The 23719-nt window shown below is 50.0% G+C and overlaps 1 protein-coding gene, 1 long non-coding RNA gene and 1 other non-coding gene across 11 annotated transcripts in view; 1 reads left to right on the forward strand and 2 right to left on the reverse strand.

The window, feature by feature from the left end:
• Window positions 1-23719, reverse strand: part of LOC118501046 — a 76623-nt gene that overhangs the window by 11024 nt on the left and 41880 nt on the right. The window lies entirely within an intron of this gene.
• Window positions 419-23420, reverse strand: PPCDC (phosphopantothenoylcysteine decarboxylase). 9 transcript variants are annotated; one of them, XM_036027776.1, is made up of 6 exons: window positions 23326-23420; window positions 19692-19885; window positions 6429-6524; window positions 5171-5299; window positions 1532-1627; window positions 419-1037 (listed from the first exon to the last, which is right to left on the reverse strand). In XM_036027776.1, the coding sequence occupies exons 2-6, from the start codon at window positions 19860-19862 to the stop codon at window positions 993-995; spliced, it is 537 nt and encodes a 178-aa protein (XP_035883669.1). In that variant the 5' UTR covers window positions 19863-19885; window positions 23326-23420; the 3' UTR covers window positions 419-992. The 9 variants fall into 9 exon arrangements, with proteins under 9 accessions (XP_035883669.1, XP_035883653.1, XP_035883658.1 ...); XM_036027760.1 differs by having other exon boundaries at window positions 1459-1627; window positions 23326-23419; XM_036027765.1 differs by lacking the exon at window positions 23326-23420 and adding an exon at window positions 23232-23321 and having other exon boundaries at window positions 1459-1627.
• On the forward strand, window positions 17764-17827 carry LOC114493727. The gene has a single exon (XR_003684329.1). It is a non-coding gene; the product is annotated as a small nucleolar RNA SNORD75 (small nucleolar RNA).

The raw sequence follows: 23719 nt of genomic DNA on the forward strand, positions 1-23719 counted from the left end.
AAAATGAGATAGTCTACTTCAGTAAATGTTAAGGACACTCACTAGTATGTATACATATCTAGCTTTAACTTCCATTTATTTGACATTTAGTATGTAGGGGACACTCAGTGGGGTGGTTATTCTGCACAAATTATCTGATTTGATCCTCTCAACCACTCCATGAGGGTAGGACAATACAGATGAGGAGAGTGAGGCTCAGAAAGGCTGAGCCCTGAGTCAAGGCCCCACTGCTAGCATGTGGCAGGGCTGGGATTTAAACGAGGGGCTGTCCTACTTCAGAGCCCTTTTGTCCTTAGCTACTGTATGACGCGGGGGCCTAAGAAGCACCAGTCAGGAGTCAGCCCAGACCTATCCCCACCCACACTTACCAACACCCTGATCTCTGAGACCACAGATAAGCTGTGAAGGAAGGACAGAGTTTCCCAAAAGGCCGCTTTACTTTATTTCCCAGTACCCTCATCTCACAGCATGGTCAGTGAGAAATCTCAGGGTCTTGCCAACTTGCAGGCCTTCCTGATTCTGCGTGGCAGCTGGAGCTCCAAAGGCCTGGTAGGGACCCACCACCCTGGGGATCTCCAGCTGAGGCAGTTTCCAAAAGCAGTTTCTAGGCATGGTGTAGAATCACAGTTGGTCAGTGCTCCTCAGGGCCCTTCCAGGGGCACAGGGACAATATGGCAGCTCGCTCCTCTGGCTTGCTGGGCTCATCCCAAGAAAAGGTGAAGAGGAGCTCCAGATAGCTAATGTCTCTTGGTTGAAAGAAGTTGAGTCCTGGGCTCTTGGTCCAATTTAGCCTGGGGCAAGTCAGACCCTTGGAGACTGTGGAGCAGGCCCAGGCCAGGTCCCTATTCAGCAAAGGAGAATTTCCACCATACTTGGCCAATGCCCACCTTCACTGACTTGGCCTGAAAACGTACTGGGGACACACGGGGACACACAGCAGAGATCCTCGGTTCAGCTCTGCTGGAAGTCGGCATGCTGGGAGAGGACTTCCTTCACTTTGTCCACAATGGTGCCCACCTCAGCCATGGCCCCCAGACCTAGGGAGCAAAGTTCTGCTGTGGCCCTGCAGACTTAGGCAGGGTACAATCCCCCACTCCCAGCCCACACAGTGCTCCCCTGAGGTCTCCTCCCACAGCCCAGTGCCTGAGAAGGCCAGGGCTGCCTGAGCAAGACCCGTCATACCTTCTGAAACCCCTCTGGGTCAGGCCCCAGGAACAGTTACCACAGCTGTCAGGAAATGTGCATGGACTGTGTATCTAGGATACCATACACCTTCCATAAACTATCTCATTTAATTCCAACAATTCTGAAGAAAAGGAATTATAATTTCCATCTTCCAGATGAGAAAGCCAGCCTCAGAGGAGAATGGTTTCTCCTGAGGTCACAACAGGCTGGGATCTGAACCCAGCGCTGACCCTGGGCCACGAGAACAAGAAGTGAACCTGGCTAGGTGCCCACCTTGGTCGCCACACACCAGCTTCTTGGCCACACAGGGTATCTCGATGTAGCCGAAGGCCTGGAGCTGACCCACCTGCTGCGAAGTGATCGGGTGCTCCCACATGGCAGTGTTCATCGCCGGGCAGAAGAGCAGGGGCTTGCTGCGGTCCCAGGCCCGGATGACACAGGTCTGTGAAGAAGGGAAAGGGAGGGGGTGCCTGCTGCCCTGCCTGCCAGCCCTTCCCATTCCTACACACCATCCTCTGGGCCATAACCAGCCTCAGTGTTTTGATAACTGGGGGCTGCTGTCTACAGGGAGCTTTCTCAGGTCCCCCAGGGGGTGGGGTTATGTCTCTTCTCCCCTCTCCACCTCCCCACAGGCTCTGGCACAGGGCCCAGAAGGTGCTTTACCAGCCACCTCCAAGCAGACCTCCCCTCCTATACAGGCAGGTCTCCCTGTGTCCAAGCACAAGGCTTCTCCACAGCCAGCCACACCTCACAGACAGAAGCAGCCCTGGCAGCAGAAGGCCAGCTCTGCGGTTACCCACAAAGCTAAGCACCAGACAGCTCAGCAGGTAGCACCCAAGCACCGACTCTACTTCAAGGCTAATTAAAGCTGACAACAAAAACATCTTACAAGTGACAAAGACCCTCTCAGGTATATGCTCCATGAACCCCCGCTGCAACCCTGTAAGAAGGTGCTGTCCGTCTCACAGATGGGGGAGCTGTACTCCCCAGGGGTGAGCAGTTGCTCGAAGTCACACATCCAGACAATGACCTGGAACATGAGGCTTTGCACAGCCTTCACTGCACCTCACAGCTTCACCACCTCCTGATCGCCAGGCCCCCATCTGGTCACAGGTCAGAGTCGCTGTGAAAGGAAATCCTTAGCACTGTGGGCTTTGAAGTCACATAGACCTGGTTTCAAATCCTGGCTGAGTTATTACTGAGTTATTACTATTACTAGCTGTGAGAATTTGGACAAATTAGTTAATGCCAAGAGTTGGTTTCCTCTTACAAAAGCACCCCCTCACTAGGTATTTGTGAGGATTGGGTGTGAAAATACTTAAAGCTCTTCACACTGAGCCTGGCAAGAAGTACAGGCTCCAGAAACAGTAGCTCCTATGAATATTATGGCCCGGGCTCCCTGGGTCAAAGGCCACCTGGGGCATAAATAAGCTCTGGGGCCCCCGGGAGTATGCTCCTCCGTGCTGACTACCCCAGGCACCTTCTCCTGGACTGCTGGCCCCTCGAGGAGACAAGCCAACACACCTCCTTCCTAAAGTGGAACCTGTCTGGGAAGAGAGAGGGGAGTCCATAGAACAGTGAAATGAAAAGGCCAGGACCAATGCCACCCTTCTCAGTACCCCTGCCCTCTCCTGGGGACAGGAAGGAAGCAGGACAGTGCACGGCCTCAGGATCTGGCTTTTACTCAGTGCCAGACACCAGCTTTTGTTTCCCACCAAGACCTCTCAGCTCAGCAGCCGGACTATGAGTAGACAGTTTCAGTCACACTTCCTCTTGGCTCTGTGCCACCTGTTGCTTCTGCAGAAGTCATGAGCATACCTAGAAGAGCTCTCTGACTGCATGCGGGGTGGGGTGTGGGCTGGGCTGGGGTTTCTATGTGTCCTCAAAACAAAGCACGCTGACCAGAGCAGAAACCCAAACCTCCTGTGTCCGGTACCTCTCTAGCTCTGCCTACCTCGTCTCGAAGCTCAGGGCTTCCTGGACAAACCACAGTTCATCCGACCCTTCTGACAACAAGAGGCATGAAGATGACTTTAGTTCCCATGGTCACTTCTGTTTGGCCAATGCTATATTCAGCACCTTAGGCTCTGCCCCTGGGAATGTGCTTTGGTGGAGAAAAGGCCTCACTCCTGATCAGAGAATCAACTCCTAGCTAGACTGGTGACCCAGGAAAGTCACCTGCTCTTTCTGGATATGCTTGGCTGTTTAGCACCAAGAAGGGGCCAAGGACTGAGTAGGCCAGAAGACAGTTCAGATGTCAAAGGCTCAGAGGCTGGTGTACAGATTCACATCCAGCACACTACTCTAGCAGCACCCTAAGTTCTGGTCACTGGACAGGACGGAGGGAAGTAGCAGGGCAAGCTTTTTTTCAGGGATATAGAGAGAAAACATCTATTGAGAGAGGACAGAGCCACAGAGCAAGGTGATACTTGAAACATTGTGAGATTTGCAATTTCTTGAAATATTTGCCTTTAAGTGAAACCCTTTGAGGAAAATGGTCTGGGAACTAGTCTTGAAATCACATTCTACTGCTCAGTCAACTCAGGAGGAGGGAACCCCCAAGATTCCAAGGCGCGGTGGCAGCTTTGAAGAAAAAAAGGAAGCCGAACTAAGGAGGGAGGAGGGAGCCTTTGGAGGGCGGCCCAGATCAGGGCTTAACTCCTAGAGGCTGGTGTGCTTTGCCACACTGGCCAGCTGCTGACCAGCAGTGGGAGGCCCGGAGATTTGGTGACACAGTGCTGGCCACATACAACTGTGACACAGTTGAATGAAAGTGGCAGGAGACTCCCAGGTTGCAGCTGCTCTGTCAGCCCTGACACCATCCCATCTGAGCCTTCCTGATCACACTGCCCCAGGCTCGCCCGTCTCTGCATGCCCCACCCTGCCACTGGTCATGCCATCTGTGTGCTGCTCTTCTTCAAAGGATGCTCAAAGCAATAGATTCTTCTGAAAGTGCCTTAAGTGCCATCAACAAGCATAGGAGGAAACTAACCTATCTAACCCCCCAAAATATTGACTCAGCTTAGTTATTTACTTCTTCACCATATAAAACTCTGGAAAACTCCCAGATGTTTGTTAAAATAAGATTCTCATACACACACTAAGAATTTACTAAACACTTACTGTATGCCCAGCACCGTGAAAGGTGGTTACTCTATTGTCAAAAGACTGGCTGGGGGCATTCAAGACTGGGCCACAGACGAGAACATACTCCCTAGGATGCATGGGTGACCAAAACCCTCTCCTTCCAGACTGTGAGCTCCCTCTGTCTGGATGTTCCCCAGCATGGGGTCCAGTTCATGGCAGGTAAAAGCTCCATGAATGAGAAAGTAATAAAGCTTAAGGAGGAGGGGGGAGATCGAGCCTAACTCTTTGCAGGATGGTCAAGTACACGAAGGCTCTTAAAGGACAACAGCTTCCTGGAGGTCTATCAGTCTCCACTTAGCACAGATGAACATGTGTTCCTCTCCTCCACTGTCCATCAGCTCACACTCCTGCCCTGTCTTTCTTCTTGAGTCCCCTCCAAGTTTCCTATGATACACAGGAAACCCACACCTCCACCTGGGGCTAAAGCTACAGTAGAGAAAAGTGTGTGAGAGACCCATGAGGAAGCAAATCGGGTCCCCATGTGGATATGCAGAGCCCACTGAGAAGGCAAGCAATGGAGGAGAGCCGGGGGGGGGGGGGGGGGGGGGGCTGGGCAGGGAACTGACAGAATGGCAGTCCATGAATGAAGGAAAAAGGGCAGGTGAGAGGCGGACAGCCCCAGAGAGTACATGCAAGTCGAGTCCATTTAGGAGGGCCACATCTTCTGCCCACTTGCCAGAGCACAGGTGAGATGGGTGGGAGGCAGGGGACAGTGTTCTGAGCAAACTGGACCACCACAAAAGGATGTCAAGGCAACAACCTTGTGCAAAGGCGGTCTGGGGCTCATTAAATCGGGAGCGAGGCCCAGAGAAGGAGGAGGACACAGGGAGTTACTCACAAGCAAATTGTCACAGATGCCACTGGCCACCTTTCCCAGAGTGTTGGCATCAAGAGGAGCCACCAGCAAAAGATCCGCCCACCTCCGCAGGTCAATGTGGAGAACTGGGTCAGATCGGTGCTTCCACATCTGGCAGAGAAAGAAATGGGGTCACTGGGCTGGCCAAGCTCTATGTGGAAGGAGGGAGATGGGGACAACACAGGTAGAGGACACTAAGTCAGGAACCTGAGGAAGACCACCTGAGCAACCCCTGCCCAAGTCCACTGCCACTCCTCCCCCTCCCCCCACCGCAGCTAAGGCAGTAAGAGCACTGGCTGTAGAGCCAACAGCCTGAGAGAAACCAGGCCTGAGGAAACAAATGCCTCTCGTCTTTCCAAGATATTCCCTTTATGGTTTGGTTTTCAAGAGAACTGACATCTGGCGGGGAGCTCCTCCCCTGAGGGGGATGCTTGGGTCGTCTAAGCCAGTGGACAGAAAGAAATGTCTGGAGCAGTGAGAAATGGGGGAAGGGAGGAGTTGGGGAAGACAGACCAATCAAAAATGTTCTAGGTTGAGCCCTGGCTGCTGTGGCTCAGTGGATTGAGCGCGGGCCTGCGAACCAAAGAGCTGCTGGTTAGTCTCAGTCTAGGGCACATGCCTGGGTTGCAGGCCAGGTGCCCAGTTGGGGGTGCATAGGAGGCAACCACACATTGATGTTTCTCTCCCCCTCTTTTTTCCTCCCTTCTCCTCTCTCTAAACATAAATAAATAAAATCTTTATAAAAAGAGAGAGATAAAAAGCTTAAAAACAACAAAAAAGAAATGTTCTAGTCTGTGAGTATTTAAAAATGCCTGGCTGGGCGTTCCTATGAAGCCCACACTCAGTATCTGGTGAATTAGCCAGTGCCCACCCTTCTGCGGGAGAGAAGCAGCAGAGCCCAGTGGCTGTGGGAATGAGGCACTCTGGACAGCCCTGCCACTGGGAGCCATGTGGACAAGGGTGACGGGAACAGAGCCCTTCTGTAGTTTCATCAGTCCAGATAAGCACAAGGACACTCAACCTCAGGCACAGAGCCAAAGCTAAGCTCTGCCTGGGGTGGGAGGAGACTACAGGCCTCCCACAGGCCAGAGCTAGACAGATGTTTTCCTCATCATCTCTGCCCCAAGGGCCCTGACTGCTGACTTGAGCCTGGCCTGTCTGCTCCGGACAGCAGGACTATGGGCTACAGGAGGACGGTCCTGTTCTGACAGAATGCAGCCCTGGAGCCCCCAGCACTGACCTCCCATTCATCTGCGTCGCTGTAGAGGGTAACAGGAATGTCCTGGGGGCTGTAGAAATGTTTGGCTCTCTCAGTTGTGACCACGGCCACTTCCAGCTGTCACCAAGAAAAAGCAGGGGTGTGAGGGTGGAGGGGAGAAACTGTTACCAGAGCTGCTCCTGGAGGCACGTGGGGCCAGGCCAGGCAAGTGTTCTCTTCGCAGCCTGGCTGCAGAAAGGACTTCTCATTCCCTGGCGGTTTGCATAGCTACTTCCGCTGTCACCCGAAGGTCAGGTCCCACCAGGTGTGGCTGTCTCACTTCCCTAACTATGGGGTTACAGAGGAATAAATAATGAGTCACCAACTGCCCCATGTTTATAATGCTGCAGGCCCGCCACTCAGGTGGAGTGATGCGAGAGACAGAGCCAGGTGGGAAGGGGACGCAGGACAAGAGGACTCCAGAGGCCGCGGCAGGCAGAAGGGGCCATCCCAAGGAGGCTCACAGGTTTGGAGCTCTGGACCACATAAGCCCTGCCCTCTGCAGGCCAAGGCTCTGGGAGCTGGGCCCAGCGTGTGGCATCTGCACCATACCCCAGAGAGGGCAGGCAGAGTCCCGTCTCACACTTCTAGGGACAAGGACCCGTGGGCTCAGGCTGCAGACAGGCTCCGGGAAAACCAGACCCATGTGCTCTACACTCTCGGCACCAGAACAAAGTTCACTACTCATTTACTAGATAAGTTAGTAATGCAAACAAGGGGGATGGTTAAGGTGCTTAACAGAATGATGACTGTGAGAAACAGCACATGGTAGTGAGAATGGCACTAGACCAGTTAGCTGGCAAGGTAAAGGGACCCAGAAGAGGTGGCTGAAAGGGGAGGGAAGTGGGAAATCACACCTCTGGGGGACATTTGTCCAGGAGGGAGAACTGTCATCGGTGACACGGACAGAACCATGGACTAGCCAGAGCAGGGGTCATGGGTGGCAGTGTCCGTCTGCCAGATCCAGTCTGCAGACATGATGTTTGGCCTGCATGGGGCTATAAACGTTTTTGAGCCAATATATACAAATTGAAAGGTTTTCTTGAAAAACTGGAAGCTCTGGCACTGCTGGACCCACATTCCTACTGATAATGACTCAGTGGCCTTGAGTAACAGCTGCCTTTTTGGATGGGGTGTGCCTGTGCCCATTCGACCTAGTCCCCAGCCCTCCCTACCTCCCCAAGGCCCCCTCTCCTCTTTTCTTCCCTGCCTTTTTTTTTTTAAGATTTTATTTATTTATTTTTAGGGAGGGAAGGGAGGGAGATAGAGATAGAGATAGAGAGATAGAGAGAAACATCAATGTGCGGTTGCTGGGGGTTATGGCCTGCAACCCAGAAATGTACCCTGGCTGGGAATCGAACCTGGGACACTTTGGTTCCCAGCCCGCACTCCATCCACTGAGCTATGCCAGCCAGGGCTTCTTCCCTGTCTCTTACAGGGCAGTATTCTGCACAGCACTTAAGAGCAAAGCAGGAAGTAGAAGTCTCAGAAAGGCAGCTTACAAAAGAACTTCAGAAGGTCAGCTGTTTCCAGTTCTACTCTAAAGCTCCTGGACTTGTCCAATCCCCCTCTCACTCCCCCTAAGAATCCACCATCCTTGGAACTTGCCCAAAACCTCTGAGACCCTTTTTAAAGGTCGTTTAAATCAAACTCCCATTGAGCACTGGAGTCTCCTCTAGGACAGCCCTGAACAAGCCTTGTCTAGTTCTGAACAAGATGGCAAACGGACGGAGCTCATGTCCCTCCGCTGCACAGCCAAGGGACCAGCACAGGTGGGGAGCAGAGGCGGCAGGATGGCGCGGAGACTCGTGAGACACAGTGACAGGGGAGGGTACGGGGCACAGTGAGTTGGAGGTGGCTGTCAGAAGAATAGTATTTAACTTTAAAATGAGCAGAGAAAATTCAATCCATACAATAAAGGACAGGAAAGGCAAAAAAAGAAGCAAGGAACACATGGCAAGTATAAAGCATTAAATAAGATGGCAGAAGTCCTAACAGAATAGTAATTATAGTAAATATATGATGGGTTAGACTCCCTGATCAAAATTCAGACTCTCATATTGGATGTTTTTAAATCCATAAATCACATCAAAATGTGTCTAAACAGACATATTCAAAACAAAAGGGTATGTTTAGGTTAAGTGAAAGAATAAGCTTTCAGTTAAATAAGGTGGATTAAACTCTGCTCCCTCCCAGATGCCCACTGAAATAAGAGTAAAGGGTTTCTGTAAACAGCATGAACCACCTAGAGCAAAGAGCAGAGCACAAAACCCAAAACAAAACAACACAAAACAAAATGCAGTTAACACATGTAAACACATTTTTGGAAGATGGAAGTGGAAAGAGGTATTAGCACATCCAATCAGATCAGATTAGACAAGATCATGTGCTGTTTTGTTTTTAATGAACATAAAAAAGAACTCTTGGAAAATAAAATTATAAATAGTGAAATCAAAAACTCAATATAAGTCACCCTGGCAAGTGTGGCTCAGTGGGTTGGGCATCATCCTATGTGCCGAAAGGTTGCCGGTTTGATTCCTGGTCAGGACATACACCTGGGCTGCAGGTTTGGTCCCCGGTTAGGGTGTGTTCATGAGGCAGCTGATCGATGTTTCTCTCCCTCTCTTTCTCCATCCCTTCCCCTCTCTCTACAATCACTAAAAGAAAAATAAAACTCTGTAAGTTTAGAAGAAATCATCCAGAAAGTAGAACAGAAAGATAAAGAGATAGATAACAGCAGGGAAGATGAAAAAAATCAGATCAACTCCAGAGTTCCATGAGTTCCAGAATGAGAGAACAGAAAAATAGAAGGGAGAAAACTACAAAAGAAATGGAATGAAATTTCTCAGAACTGAAGAACTGAGAGGTCAGGGATTCTTCTGCCTGTATGAGCCTGAGGTATCCCAGTTCAAGGTCAGGGAACCTGGAGTATCACATTCCTGGAGCCCTCTGAATGTCTGTCAGTGCCTGCACCCACACCGACTCTTCTGGAGGCTACATCCTCCTGCTGACATATATGTAGTTTGCAATCAGCAAAAATTCAAAAGAGTTCTTCTCACCTATGTCCCTCCTAAGCCACAAGCCCTAGACTGTGCCTGCGCCATTAACCTTTCTGGTCCCAAATGCAGTTTCTCACTTTTACCTGGTAAAGTCCAGCTTTCCAGAGTTGGCCTACTGTTTGCTCAAGCTGTGGAGAGCTCTGAGATCTCAATCCTGTTCCGCCTGGCCTGTTCTCAAGCACCACCACCATCAGTAGATCCCTGAGACACGAATTCAAATCATGAACAGCACGAGATCCAGAGCAGAGCCCTTCCGTAAGGTCCACTGGCTGGGGATGGGCGTGGGGAAGAATCCCTCCCAAGCAGAGTCTTTCACTGGCTACAAACAAGCTGACGGCATCACCAGGTGGCCAGGGGAGTCCTAAGATTACATCAAAACCTTACCTAAATCCCAAAATACTTTGTCTAATACTGAAAAAAACAAACTAAAATTGATATACCTTATTCCCAGTGAGCACAATCAAGCCCAGGGACAACCATTTCCTAAGTGCTAAAAGTTTCATCCAATAGTAATCTGTGGAGCCCACCCCCTCCATCTTTTTGATGAACGGACATTAGTCACCTCCAGCCTCCAGCCCCCCTGCTGCCTCCCACACATCCTGTAGGTCACCAACTATACCCTCAGCACCCCACCAAGAAAGAACTCACCAAGGTCATGAGATGAATTACTCAACTTGGGGCTCATGTTCCTCCTACCACCATTTGTCCTACTTTTCAAGCTCGAAAGAAAAGATGCAAACAAAACAGGACTCAAGTCCCTCTGGCTTCTGTCTGTTCAGCGTACGCTGTGCCGCTGGCCTCCAACAGCAGGCACCGCTCATCGTTCTTCTCGGTCGTCCTGAGTCTCACCACAAGCTCCGGCTCACTCTGGACCATCTGCTACCTTCATCTTTAATTACACGTCCTTCTTTCCATCTATTTTTCCAACTTCCTTCAACAGGGGTTTTTTATGCACTCATATCAGCTTCTAGTCACTGCCTTATTTCCCCATGGGTACCACTGTTTTATTTCTAAGAGCTTCCCAGCCATCTTGAATAATTTGCCACTTAAGAACGTCCCAGTTCATCTCTTCTATTCTGAAACTTAGAAAGCTGCTTTCCCTGGCTGGCATAGCTCAGTGGATTGAGCGTGGGCTGGGAACCAAAGTGTCCCAGGTTCGATTCCCAGCCAGGGTACATTCCTGGGTTGCAGGCCATAACCCCCAGCAACCGCACATTGATGTTTCTCTCTCTCTCTCTCTATCTTCCTCCCTTCCCTCTCTAAAAATAAATGAATAAAATCTAAAAAAAAAAAAAAAGAAAGAAAGAAAGCTGCTGCCTAAAGACCTAGTTCCCCTACTCTCCCTAGCTCCCAAACCGCCTGCCAGGTTTCAAGGTGAAGACTGTGCATGAGGCCAGGCTTCCGAAGCATTCCTTTGGCAATGGCTCTGCTTAGGGGCTCTCTCCTCTCTCACTGCTCTACCCTTTTGTCCCTCTATGGTCCCCTCAGGGTCTCAGGGCCTTTGTTCCTCCTGGCCCTAGCCCCTGGAAGGTTCCAACAAGGGGTCCAGGTAGGGCTCCCACCCTGAGCATCAGCCCCTGCTTGAGATCTTCCCTCTAAGCCCCTCTCCCAGTCTCTCAATTGATTGCTCTCTGGCTACCTTCCCAGGGCACATAGTTGTTAGGGAGCTTCCTGGGGTCCCTGTCTTTACCTGAAGAGTAATGTGAAAAGTATGTGATGGCCACATCCTCCCCAGTGTCCCTATCCTGACCCCACTGAAGTAGCCACCTCTCCTTGGAAGTGACCCTGACTCCAGTGCTGTCCAGCAGGCCTAGGCCAGTTTTTCTGGTTTTAGAGGGATGTCACTTGATCCGATTCACTAACTCCACGGCCTTTGTTCTTTCATTTTCATTCACTCTGCCAAAAAGTCCTGGGAGCCAAAGGCTGGGCCCTGAGTTTGCCACATTTAAAAAAAAAAAAGCAAGTTGTGCTACCTTCTGAGATACTAAACTACTCAGACTATTCACTCATTCATTCTGACCTTTCTCCCAGCCTATGCCAAGGAGTCCTGGCAGGACAGAAAACTCCTGAGGGCAAGAACCTTCCTTGACTTTCTCTTACACACTCCTGGGCCCTGGTAAAAGCAGGGCTGGGCATTTAAACAATCCCCCACATACTCCATAGTCCCTGAAAGGCAATTCTGTGCATAGTCTCCTGGCAGACCACTGCAACAATCTTAATGTCCCATATTTTTAAACTGAATCTCTCTGTGTGATGTGGCCAGGACTTGGCCAGACCCTGTTATAAGAGCTGCCTACATTCTGCCTAGCATTTATAGTGATATCTTCCTCAAACCAGTTGGCAAGTCTGGTTTCCTCTTCTCTGCTGAAGGGACACCAGCAATCCTACCTGGAGTTCCTGGAGTCAGGGAAGGGAAATGAAAACAGAATGTGGAGTGAAACCTCCTCTTCTACTTTAGGCCTCCGTCTGGCCCACGCTATTTCTGGGGCAGATTATGAAACCTGTGGAGAAGTACTTCCTTAGCCCCCAGATGAGACAAACCCCACAACTTGAATTTCTAGTCTAACCCCATCTCTGGCCTCTACCCACTATAACCATGATAGTAGCACCCCCTCCCCAAGTTATGACAACTAGAAATGTCTCTGGACATTGTCCAATATCCCCTGGAAAGCAAAATCACCTGCTCCATAGAATTATGTAACAAAACTCTCTGCAGGGATGAAAATGTGTTACATCCAAGCTGCCCCGTGTGGCAGCCACGAGCCACATTTGGCTACTGAGCACCTGAGGTATGGGTGGTATGACTACAGAACTGAATTTTGGTTTCATTTAATTTTAATAATTTAAATTTAAATTTGAATATGGTGAATGGCTACTATATTGAGTAGCAACACTCTGGCACATACAAGTGAAGAAAACCCCAACTGGGAGCCCCAGCTGAGCAGCTGGAAGACAGCAAGTGTTTCTTGTAAAGTGTATGATGAAGGCGGCACCGACCGATGAGGATTCCAAAGGAAGTACAGCCAGGACTTAACCCGCCGCAAGGCGAGGAGCCCTGAGCTTTGGTGGCTCAGGGCTCTGGGCTGGCACACATAACAGAGGCTCCTGACACTGGGCTGACAATAGTGACACTGGCGGTGCCCAGTCCACTAGGGTGCCTGGGGTCCAGTCAAGAAGCTGACATGAAGCCGAGCATGGGCTGCTGGTGGGAGGTACACTCTAGGAAAAAGGAGCCTTAGTGCCCAGGACAGTCAGCACATGGCGAGGGAAGCTGTGGAGGAGGCAGCATCACTAACAAATCCCCAAAGGGTTTCTGGTTGACAGATTGGGTGTCCCAATGGTTCATAATGATGTCTCAACTGGCAAACATTTACTAAGCCTACTATGCACATAGGGGCCAGAGCTACTGAGAAACAGGAACTGCCCCTTAGTAAGGCTCAGTTTAACAAATGGGTGGATATATATATCCCTGACCATAAAGCAAGACAGACCAGGCAAGAATCCACAAGTTTCTGGAGATTCTTGTCTTCACAGCTGTGGCTAGCTTGAGCAGAGAAGAGAATGCCCAGGCTCGAGGCATGGGCTCCGCAAGCTCACTCACTGATACGAGGCAGGAAACCTTGCCTTGAGCCCCAGTTCTGCACACTCACTAGCTGGGGGATCTCAAGTAAATCCCCCTTCCTCTCTAGCCCCAGTTTCCCCTTCTGAGCCATGAGCCATTCGGACCACATGGCCTCCAGTGGCCCATCCAGCCCACTGTGTCATTCTAACCCTCTTGTGACCCTTGCTGTTTCTTACCAGGCTTCACCTCCAAACGGGCCTCCTGGGGGAGCTGGTGTTCGGGTTGCATCAGCCTTTCCAGCCACTCAAGCAGGACCATGCTGCTAATCCCTCTGTGCCCTTCTCCAGCAGGAGAAAACTCTCAACAATGAAACCAGAGAGACAGACTGCACAGGTTCTCCATGGGGACTTTGTTCTGGGGTATCAAGGAAGGCCTCTGACATCAGGACCCATTGGCCTGGCACTGGCTGCCCTTGACCAGCTGGCTGAAGAGTTCATTTCCTAGAGGTACAGGCCAGGGAGGAAGGGGCCAGCCTAGCCAACAGAGCCCTGAGTAACTTGCAGCACTGCAGATGAACGGACAAGTTTCCATGGCAGGAGCACAGAGGAGGCAGGTGGCCCCCGCCTGGAAAGAAAGGAAAACCTCAAACCAGGCCTTGCTCCTCCTACTTGCCTTTCCTCCATGAACATTTAAAAACCCACAAACAAAGTTACAAATGATGTTCCATAACACCCCCACCAAAAGTCCCAACTGACTTTAAAAAGAAAGTAAACATACAGAGAGGGCAGAAAAATAAAACTGAACAGAACCATACACAATGAAAAATGCAAGGCTCCCTTCCTGCCCCCATCTCTCTACCAAGGTAAACACCTCCGGGGGCAAAGTGCAGGCAGAAACTCAGATGTGAGCATAAGAAGGCATCATGCTACATGCGTGGGTGGCAAACTTTTCCAATAAAGGTGTTATTTTAGACTTTGTCACAACTACTCAACTCTGTGGCAGTGAGATTGTAGTCACTGGCAACGCATACGTGAGTGAACGTGACTATATCAATAAAACATTATGGACCCTGACATCTGAATTTCATATACTTTTGTGTGGCTTCTTTTGATTTTTCTGGTTAATCATTTAAAAATGAAAAACTATACTTAGCTCACAGGCCATCAACAAGGGGCCCCAAGACCAGATCTGGCCTGTGGACCGCAGTGTGCTAAATGCCTCATCTTGCTCACGCGTGTACATCATAAGGTTGTCCCACATCAGCACAGAGATCCAGCCACTCATTCTTCTGAACCGTCGCCACGGGATCCGCTGAGAGGCCAGACCATCACTGCACAACACCTTGATATCGTTGGACATTTTGTTTCCTGTTTTGTTTTTGGTTTGAAATTATAAACAATGCTATCATCAATATCCTTCTACATATAAATGTTTATAAATATACCACACAGGGCTCAGTCCTATAGGTGAATCAAGGGCTGTCAACATTTGTAATTTCTTTAGTGGAAAATCCCACATAGTCCTCCAGAGAAGCAGAATTTACTTCATACTACATAGGAGTGAAGCACTGTTTCCCTCGTCCTGATGGCTCGGAATGTCCTGATGGGCATTCCAAAAATGTATTCTTCTCTAAACCCAGAGATTGCCAGCTCCCTCCATGGGAGAGTTTCTCTACCTTTAGAAACCCCCTTCTGGCCCTCAGCCCTGCTCGGCAAAGCTAGAGGTGTCTGTCTTCTCCTCCCAAGTGAGAAAAGTGCCAACCGAAGGGCAGAAATGACTGAGCTCAGACTAACTGCGGCCCACTTACATGACAATTATGGAACTGCAAAACTCCCTGAAGCTCCTTCCCTCCGAGACCTTCTCTCAGGCTGCCTTTGGGTCCTAGTCCTTTGTGCCCTCACATCTAGAATCTTCTACCACTAGTGCCAGAGAGGTCTTAGAGATAGGTCACTTGAGTGCCTTCTTCTCATTCATTGCACGGATAAGAAAACTGAGGCCATAAATAAGAACCGACTTGCCCAAGGCCCCAGAGTGAGAAATCCTCTACGTTCAGCTGCCTGTCTCGAGGCAGGGCTGGCCCCTGCTGTCCAACCTCCCCCATCCTGCATCAAGGCTCCAAGGCTTCTTTACTGGCTGTACTCCTCCCAACTGCTGGTGTGTGAGTCTTGAGGCCAAATCTACCCCTCTCTGTCGCCCCCTCACAATCTCCCTGGTCTGGCTCTAGCTCAGTAGCTCTGCTAGGATGCCTGGATGCAGGTGAATTAGGGATAATTATGAACCAGGTCTGCATAATCACCCAACTCCCTATAGCCCACACCAGTTTCTTGTTTGCTAGTCAAAATCGAGGTATACCAAAGGGAGCCTTGGCATGTGAACCCATGACTTAGCCAAAGAGCTGAGAAGGGCTGCTTCAAGGGACAAAGACTGCTCCTGGTGGGGTGATGCAGAAATGGGGAGACCAGTGCCACCAGGGAGTGTGGGGAAGTGCTGGGGGAAGGTCACTACCTCCAGGCCAACAAGAGGCAGGCCAGGGGTCCTCCTTATTTATTAACACCTCACGAGGGCCCCAGCAAGCAAACCCAGGTTTTTTGAGGAGCTGTCGACCTACATGAATGTGGGTCCTCCACTTGAGCAGGTGGACTGTGGCTCCCATGACTCTTCCCACAGAAGCTGTCTCGCTATCCCCAATGCCCACACCACACGGCTGGCCCAGAGGACGTGACAAGGGGAAAGAGGGTGAAAGACAGGAAAGAAACACTGTGAAGTGCTTCCATGTGCCAGGAACTGTGCCTAGTTTTTGACACACGATGGCAAACTGTTTCACCTATGACCCTTCCCTCAGCCCTGAGAAGAGCCCAAGGGGATAGGTGCGAGTAGTCATCCTAACTTTAAACCAGAAGAAGCAGGCTCCGAGAGGCTAAGTCAGGACACTCTTCCTCCCAGGTCAGTGCCTTTCTGGCTACTTGATTTTCCACTTCAACTCTAGCCAGAGAAGAACCGAGTCCTGTTCCAGGCTTTTTAGTCTGTCCCTCAGTAGACCAGGCTAAAAACCCTGGAGTAGCTGGAGAGCCTCCCTGCTCCAGGCTACCCTTTCCTCACACCCCCATGAATGCGGCTGCGTGGGATGGCAGGAAGCCCGGAGCTGCCATTTCCCTGGGCTCTGAAGCTGCCCATCTGTTTCCTGGGATAGGACTCCCCACCCCCACCCACCCCGAGTCCGGAAATTCACTTGCTCTGGGGCTATGGGAAAAGGGAACTGCATGACTCCCTCCCTCCCCAGAGGGCAGTGGCAGAGGCTGTCACTGCTGCAACCCCTTCCAGGCCTCCTACCATAATGGCTCTAGCTGGCCAGCTCCTACCGACAGTTCCGGGCACATAAGGGGTGGCAGGCCCCAGGTGTCCCTGCCCCAATAGCGCCAGAGCCCAGGCTCAGAGCAGCCATGAGACTCTCTTTTTCCTTTGGCCTAACTGGCATCCCTGCTGCTTGCTTTACTGCTTGTCCCAGCCTAGCGCAGGGGGTGTAGTGGCCGTGAAGTGAGGGACTGACTTTCAGGGTAGAAGTTTGTGGAAAGTAAAAATAGTGAAAGATTTTCCAGCCCCTGCCTGGAATCCCAACATGGTCATCTGCAGGTGAGCACTGCCCCCTGCTGGACATATCGGTACATGCACCTGTGCTACCCTGTATCACGTGCTGTGCAGATAACAAGGAAAAAGGACCACCTGAGCCCCAGCAGCTTAACACCACCCCACAAAACTAGTGTCCAACAAAACGAGCAGCGTCAAAAGTGCAGCTGATGGTTCCACATCTTGATCGAAACTCTCTCCTTGACCAAACTCCAGTGAGGTTCCTGTGAGGTTCCTTTTTTGACTAGACCCATCTTTGGGCCTTGTCCTCAAAAGCAAGAATCCTGTTAAGATAGTTTATCCAGAAGCTCCCACCCTGATACCTCACTGGCCTGGATATCTCCTCAGGCTTCCCATTCCCCGACATCTCCCAGACGATGTCTGATCACCCTGCCTGCTTTCACCGAGAATCCTGTTGGGGGACAACCCCCTTACTGCTGATGTCTCTGCCTGGCAATCTCCATCCACAGACCTCCACGCTGCTCCTTGGCTATAAATCCCACTTTCCCTTGTTGTGTTCAAATTAAGCCCAGTTCTGTACTAAGGTCTCTCTTCCCTGATTGCAACAGCTTTCCTGAATAAATTGTTTTTACCACTTTAATACATCAAATGAGTTTTAAAAGGGAAGGAACCTGATCCACAGCCCAGGCACGGGAATCGAACTAGCAACCTTTCGGTTTGTGGGACAATGCCCAACTCACTAAGCTACACCAGTCCAGTCAAGGCTTTCCTTATTTATTTATAAGGAATCCCAAAACACGTCAGCATGGTAGGTATTAAAATCTCTATTTCACAAATGAGGAAATTTGCCCAAGGTCATGCAGCTAGCAAAGGGCACAGCAAGGATTTCAACACAATTGTATCTAAACAACTATCCTAACTGATTCACAACCAGTGTAGGAGGGCTGCCTCCAGGTTGGAGGTTCAGGGTTGTGAGATTCCCAGGTCCGCAGCCTGACAATCTAGGCACTCCATAACTACCACCAAGCTTCTGAGTAGTACACTCCGTGCATGTCCTCTTCCAGCCATTCAACGGTCTTTGTTGACCTTAGTGAAATGTATACTGTCTTTAAGCCTGCGATGGTTTAAGAGTAGTGGACAGAAGGGATTTCTAAAAAAAATTCTATTTTGTGGCTTAAATATTTATGACATTAATTTTTTAAAAGATTTTATTTATTTATTTCTAGAGAAGGAAGGGAGAAAGAGAGAGAGAAACATCAATGTGCGGTTGCTGAGGGCCGTGGCCTGCAACCCAGGCATGTGCCCTGACTGGGAATCGAACCTGCGATGCTTTGGTTCGCAGCCCGAGCTCAATCCACTGAACTACGCCAGCCAGGGTGACATTAATGTTTAATGTGGCTGCACAGTACCTTTCATTGGGTGTTCTTTGTGTCCGCTTTCCTGTTCTGTGCTGAAGGAAGAAGAACAGCAGCTGTGGCCCTACAGCACAAGCATCACTCCTGCCCTGGGCAGACAGGCACTAAAATGAACCAACTGGAAATCAGAATGGTAGACTTGAGTCTTTGATATGTCCGGACTGGCTTTAATGTTATTTATTTATTTATTTATTTTTGCTATGGGATACACATTTTCATCTATAGATGGCATACTTGGGGTGCAAATTTTGGAGACATTTAAAATAAAGGTGTGAACACTTGGGCTGGCTACAAGGCCTGCAGCAAAGAGTTTTGAGCAAAGGCAGACCTGTTACCCTGAAGATTTCCAGGCGTTTATGACAGCATTCATGCGGGTCATGGACCAAGTTGAAAGGCAGCTAGATGGATGCTCATGGGATAGAAGATGAGTAACTTTAACTCTTAATAAATTTTATAAAGCAAAAATAAATAAATAAATAAATAAATACTCTCTTGGGTGGGGGGAGGAAAGGAACATAGCCAAGTGGGCTGACGTAGGTAGGCCAAGAAGGCATCTACACAAACTCTGTGTGCAGAGTTTCGAAAGGCACACAGGGTAGTACAGCCTGCAAGGACTGGCCAAAGCAAAGGCCATCAGGGTGGAGTGCAGGACACAGGGAGGCCCACAGACCAGTGAAGGGTACCAGATGAGGAAGTGGGTTACTACCTGCTGGCTTTCACACTGTTTAAAGCTTTGAGCTCTTCCCACAGAAGAATCTGCTCCAGGACCCCAATATATAAAACTGATTAAAGTTGAGATGTTCTGGCCAAGGGCAGAGGGGCTAAAGTCCTCACCCTGCAAACACTGCAGTGGCCCCTGGGCATCTCTGAACAGTTGGCAAAGCAAAGTTTAAATCAGAGTTGTGAATGATGCATTTGGGCTGATAGGACAGCCAGGGTGTTCAAGGAGGGAGAACACAACCATGGTGCACAAGGTGGAGTGAAAGGGGCCCAAGGTAGCCCAAGGTAGCACGGGGCACTAAGAACTTGCTGCATTTCTCTGCCTAGCCCTCCTGCCACCCAGGACCTCAGGGAATCTCAGGGTCAACATATGGAAACCCATCCCTCCATTTACCAGAGCATCACTTTCCCAGTCTTCCCTTAAGCTCTGACCATACTATCTAATCCAGCTCCTGGTTATACTGGCACATTGGTCTGTCTCCTGTGTTCTCTTCATACCAATGCACACAGAAGACTTCCACAATTAAGAAAAAGAAAATCCTGCCCTGGCTGGCGTAGCTCAGTGGATTGAGCGCGGGCTGCGAACCAAAGTGTTGCAGGTTTGACTCCCAGTCAGGGCACATACCTGGGTTGCAGGCCATGGCCCCCAGCAACCGCACATTGATGTTTCTCTCTCTTCCTCTCTTTCTCCCTCCCTTCCCTCTCTAAAAATAAATAAATAAAATCTTTTTAAAAAATCTCAAATGTTTAACAAAACTATGGTTTAAACTAAATAAAGACAAGTTACACTTATAAAAAAAAAAGAAAAAGAAAACCCTGTGCCCTATACAAAAATGAGCTGGCCACAGGAACAGCACTTCTCTAGCACCAGGGGCTGCTGTGCTTGTCTAGTAAAGATACTCACACCAGGAATGTCCAAAAGCCTTGACACCAGGAGAGGCAACTTCAGGGCTGCGACACTCCCCGTGACACCCACAAGAACATGGAGTCGTCTCTCTGCCAAGGGTGACGCCCTTGGTTCCAGGTAGGGTCTGGTGGCTTCCAGTCCTGGAAGCCTGCCAGAACTGGGCTCCATAATGCTCTGTCAGGATTTAGAATCTAAAAGCAAAACAAGGGGTGTCCACTTCATTCATACACTTGAACAAAACAATAGACCTGGAGCCGGTGGCTGGGATTCCTGACTGATCAGCAGCCCCAGCCTCTGGGAGCACAGTCTGATAAGAAGGCCAGACACCCTCAGCATGCATGGGTCCATTACAAGGTAATGTGGCCAGTACTGTGAGGAAGGTCTACACCAGGAGCTGTGGCTGCCCAGGAGTACATATCTGAGGAAGTCAGACACCAAAACTTTGACATTCAGGTTGAACCCTAAAGGACAAGTAAGTTTTCCAGAGAGAAAAGGAAATAACTTTGCAAGAAGGAGCAATCTTGCAAAGGTGAAGAAGCCTAAAGGAGGGTGGCAGGATTGGTGAACAGGGAGTAAGCAGCCTAGTGGTGAGGATAAAGTGTGATGGAGGCGGGTGGGGAGGTAAGGCTGCAGTCAGGTCAGGGTTAATGTCGAAGGCGGTGAGGGCAAGGGTGAGTTTCCATTTTAGGAAGATGGTGCTGGTGCTAGTGACAGTGTGAGGGGGCCTGTTGGTGGCGAGCCTGGAGAAGCAGGGTTAAGGAGCTACTGCCATGCGCCAGGAGGAGTGACTGAAGGGAGTGGCAGAGACTGTGAGGTGGAGCCCTCGGCAACAAGGGGGCAGGGGTGTGGGTTCTTCAGGAAGCTGAGATTTGCCTCTCTGTCCCTGTCCCTACAGATCAGAGTGGGTACCACTCTACAAATCCAAGCTCATAAAGAGACATGCATAAAGGGATGTAAGCTACCCCATGACACCAGTTGCTTGGTTTATTCCTCTGGCCCTCAGACGTGCTGGAAGTGAGTGCCCATGATAACATGACAGATGGACACACCAAAACCTACATTCTCTAGGCTGGGCCAGCAAGACGTACTACATCAGCAACTATGACTAAGGACCAATTACATCTAGCACTGGGCAGTGGAACTGTGGAAGACAGACACTGCCTTCAGGGAATCTGTAGGTGAGTTGGGAAGACAGGAGCCACATCTGAAATTTAAGATGGGTCCTTCTCTGGGAGGCATGATCTTGGTAATCATTGATTCAACTTGTTCATCAGTTTCCTTGCCTCTTCCTCTCTACTCCCCCGCCCCCCACCCCCAGCAGCAAGCTCCCTGAATGTGTGGCCAAGTCAAATTGCCAACCACCAGGTGCCTGGTGGGTACTCTCTCAAGCAGGGTGGGACTGAGGACAGACATCTGGCCTGTGAATCAGGAGCCCTGGGCCCTCACCACAACTGTGCTCCTGACCTGGTATGTGTCCTTGGCCCAGGGTACTTCCCTCTCTGAACGGGTCTCTCCATCTGAAAACACAGAGGTAGGACTAGCTGAACTCTGAAGCTTCTTCTAGAAGAAACCTTCTGAGTCAATGCAGGAAAGACAATGGTAATGGCTTTCTCTACTAGAGGGTCCCAGAAGATGCACTCAAAATGGGCAGAATCAGCAGGAGAGGGGACACCAAGGTAGACCGTGAGGAGGAAATGCCTGTGAGTTGCCCAATGGCTACCTCTGTGCTTGCGCACCCGTAGGGTCCTCCTCTTCACCTACAAGCCCCTTGGGTCCCTAGGGCCTCTTGCCCAGTATTTGTTTTCAAGACTCAAGTACATAGCCTCATGAGCTGAGGATCATGTTTGGGTCCATTATCCCACTATCTGGAAGGGTCTCCCACAGGCCCAGGACCTTCTGAGCAAGGGTTAAACACAGTCCAGTTCCCTTGAGCAAGACTCCCCCCAAAATACCATTTGCCAATGATCTCAATCTCTGCTCTGTACCAGGGCTCCAGTCAAGGCCCTGCTTGCCCAGAGCAGAACTGTGTCTGTTCCAGGGCCTGTTAGCAAGTGCTAAGATCTGAAGGGCCTATCACCCAGGTTCTCCCCAGAACTAATCAGCAGGCTGATTAGCCCCCATAGTAGATGATGGAGGCACATTCCTGCCTGTCCAGTGAAAACTACTGGCCAGATCTCAAACTTTGACCCAGTCCTATCCCAGCCAACTGGTGCTAGGACAGAGAGATTCCAGCAAAACCAGAAGGTGAATTTCACCTCTGCAACCCCTGAACTTCCACATCAAGCTGATATCATTCCTAAGGAGCAGGCTACTGAAAGCAATCAGTTAAACTTGGGACAGGGATCCATGCAAGTGACTTCAACTATGACCCACAGTAGGTAGGACAGCCCAACATTTACTACTTAGCCTACTGAGCAATCTTTGCTAAGGACCCCAAACTACCCACCTTTCTAGAAAAGTTGAGGGGGAGGGTATTTGTATTTGAGGAACAGAAAGTGGGTAATTTAACCAACATTTGAAAGCAAGGTCCAATCAATACATTCTGACAGTACCATGGAGAGTTCTGGTAGTTCTTTATGCTCACAAAAGATAAAATCCCAAATTAGTAAGCCTTTTACTCTATCTAGTTCCTGTTAGAACCACCTATTTACACAGCCAAGGTAGCTGTGGACAGCACCTCATCTCCTAGGGCTCTGCTGTACTCACAGGCAACTCCTGAGCTGCAGAGAGAGTTGGCAGGCAGAGGTTATAGGACTGAAGGCTGTGATTACTGAGCCTCAAGTTCCCAGGACACAAAACATGCAGGTAAACCACAGACAGAAAAATGGCAGCTTCTGTGGAAAACCCTTGCTTCCAAGACACTACCACTTCCCCCATGAGAATCTCTCCTGCCCATTGTCTGGCAGGGGCCTCCAATACTTCAAAAATACCATGAAGTTTTTCTCTGACAAAATTTGGCTTCACTCTAATTTTAAAATGACAGTCAGTATTTTTAAGCAATCTACGGGATAACTGCAACATCCCAGAACTCTCCTTTTCTGTGTCACCAACATTGAAAAGATAGTAGTTTTTACTTTGGACAGTCTGTATTCTTTTTTGGAAGCAAGATCACGTTTGGGGGACTTTTGTTTGTTTTGTTTGTTGTTAGGTTTTTGTTCTTTGGTTTTGTTTGTTTGTTTGTTTGTTTTCGCAATAGGTTAAGTGTGGGGAACTGCCAGGGCCACCTCTCAAACTAGATTAAACAGCAGTGGACAATCTCCGAGCAGCACAAAGCAGATACAGGAGCGCAAGATATTACGAACTGCCCACTCCAGGCTCCAGCCGGGCGGGAACAGGTCCATAACGCTCCCACCCCTTGGGCACAGAAAGGAAAGTGAAGTCCCTACGTGCTCCACAGCCCCTATACACACAGAGTCGCCGACCCCCAGCGCGTGCAGAGCTTCACAGATAGGGAAGTGAGGTCCCTTTCCCTCTCTCTCTTTCTGTCTCACACACTCACACTCACGCGCGCACACACACACACAGCCGCAGACTCACAGTGGCAAGAGAAGCTTTTCCGGTCTCCCTCCCGCTCCGCCACGAGGACCCAGCCTCCAACCCCTCAAGCTCCAAGTCTCTTCGGACTCCTCACCCTCGCCAAGGGCGTCTCGCGACCTGCCCCAAATAACGCAGTATCTCTGCTGCCTTTTGCCCTGTTGCTGATTGGCACTCGATCTCACCAGAGCAACGGCAGCCCACATGTCGCTCGGCCTTCTGGGAGTTGTAGTCCACTTCTCTGCCTTGTGGTAGTTGTAGTCAACTCAAAGGAATTACGCCTCGAACCCTGGCCGCTGTTCTTGGTTTTTCTGGTGCCCTCACCTAGGCTTCGCCTAATTGTCTGGCCTCCTCAGCCCACACCCCCATTCCACACATAAACACTACTCATCCTTGGGGTGTTTAATACTGAATACTTCTGTTTTAAGTGCAGGGGTTAGTTACAAAGATGAACCAGACACATCGCATCCCTGCTCTTGAGATGAGGAAGG

The sequence above is a fragment of the Phyllostomus discolor genome, chromosome 1 (genome assembly GCF_004126475.2).
Source record: "Phyllostomus discolor isolate MPI-MPIP mPhyDis1 chromosome 1, mPhyDis1.pri.v3, whole genome shotgun sequence".
Taxonomy (NCBI): domain Eukaryota; kingdom Metazoa; phylum Chordata; class Mammalia; order Chiroptera; family Phyllostomidae; genus Phyllostomus; species Phyllostomus discolor.

Bases quoted from the DNA above. Each gene is read 5' to 3' on its own strand.
- PPCDC (XM_036027760.1), bottom strand. From the start codon at position 19,862: ATGGAGCCCAGTTCTGGCAGGCTTCCAGGACTGGAAGCCACCAGACCC. The intron at 6,525-19,691 runs GTGAGTATCTTT...TCTTGGTGACAG, and splicing joins GGCTTTTGGACATTCCTGGT to CTGGAAGTGGCCGTGGTCAC. The intron at 1,628-5,170 runs GTGAGTAACTCC...CCTTCTTCACAG, and splicing joins GCATCTGTGACAATTTGCTT to ACCTGTGTCATCCGGGCCTG.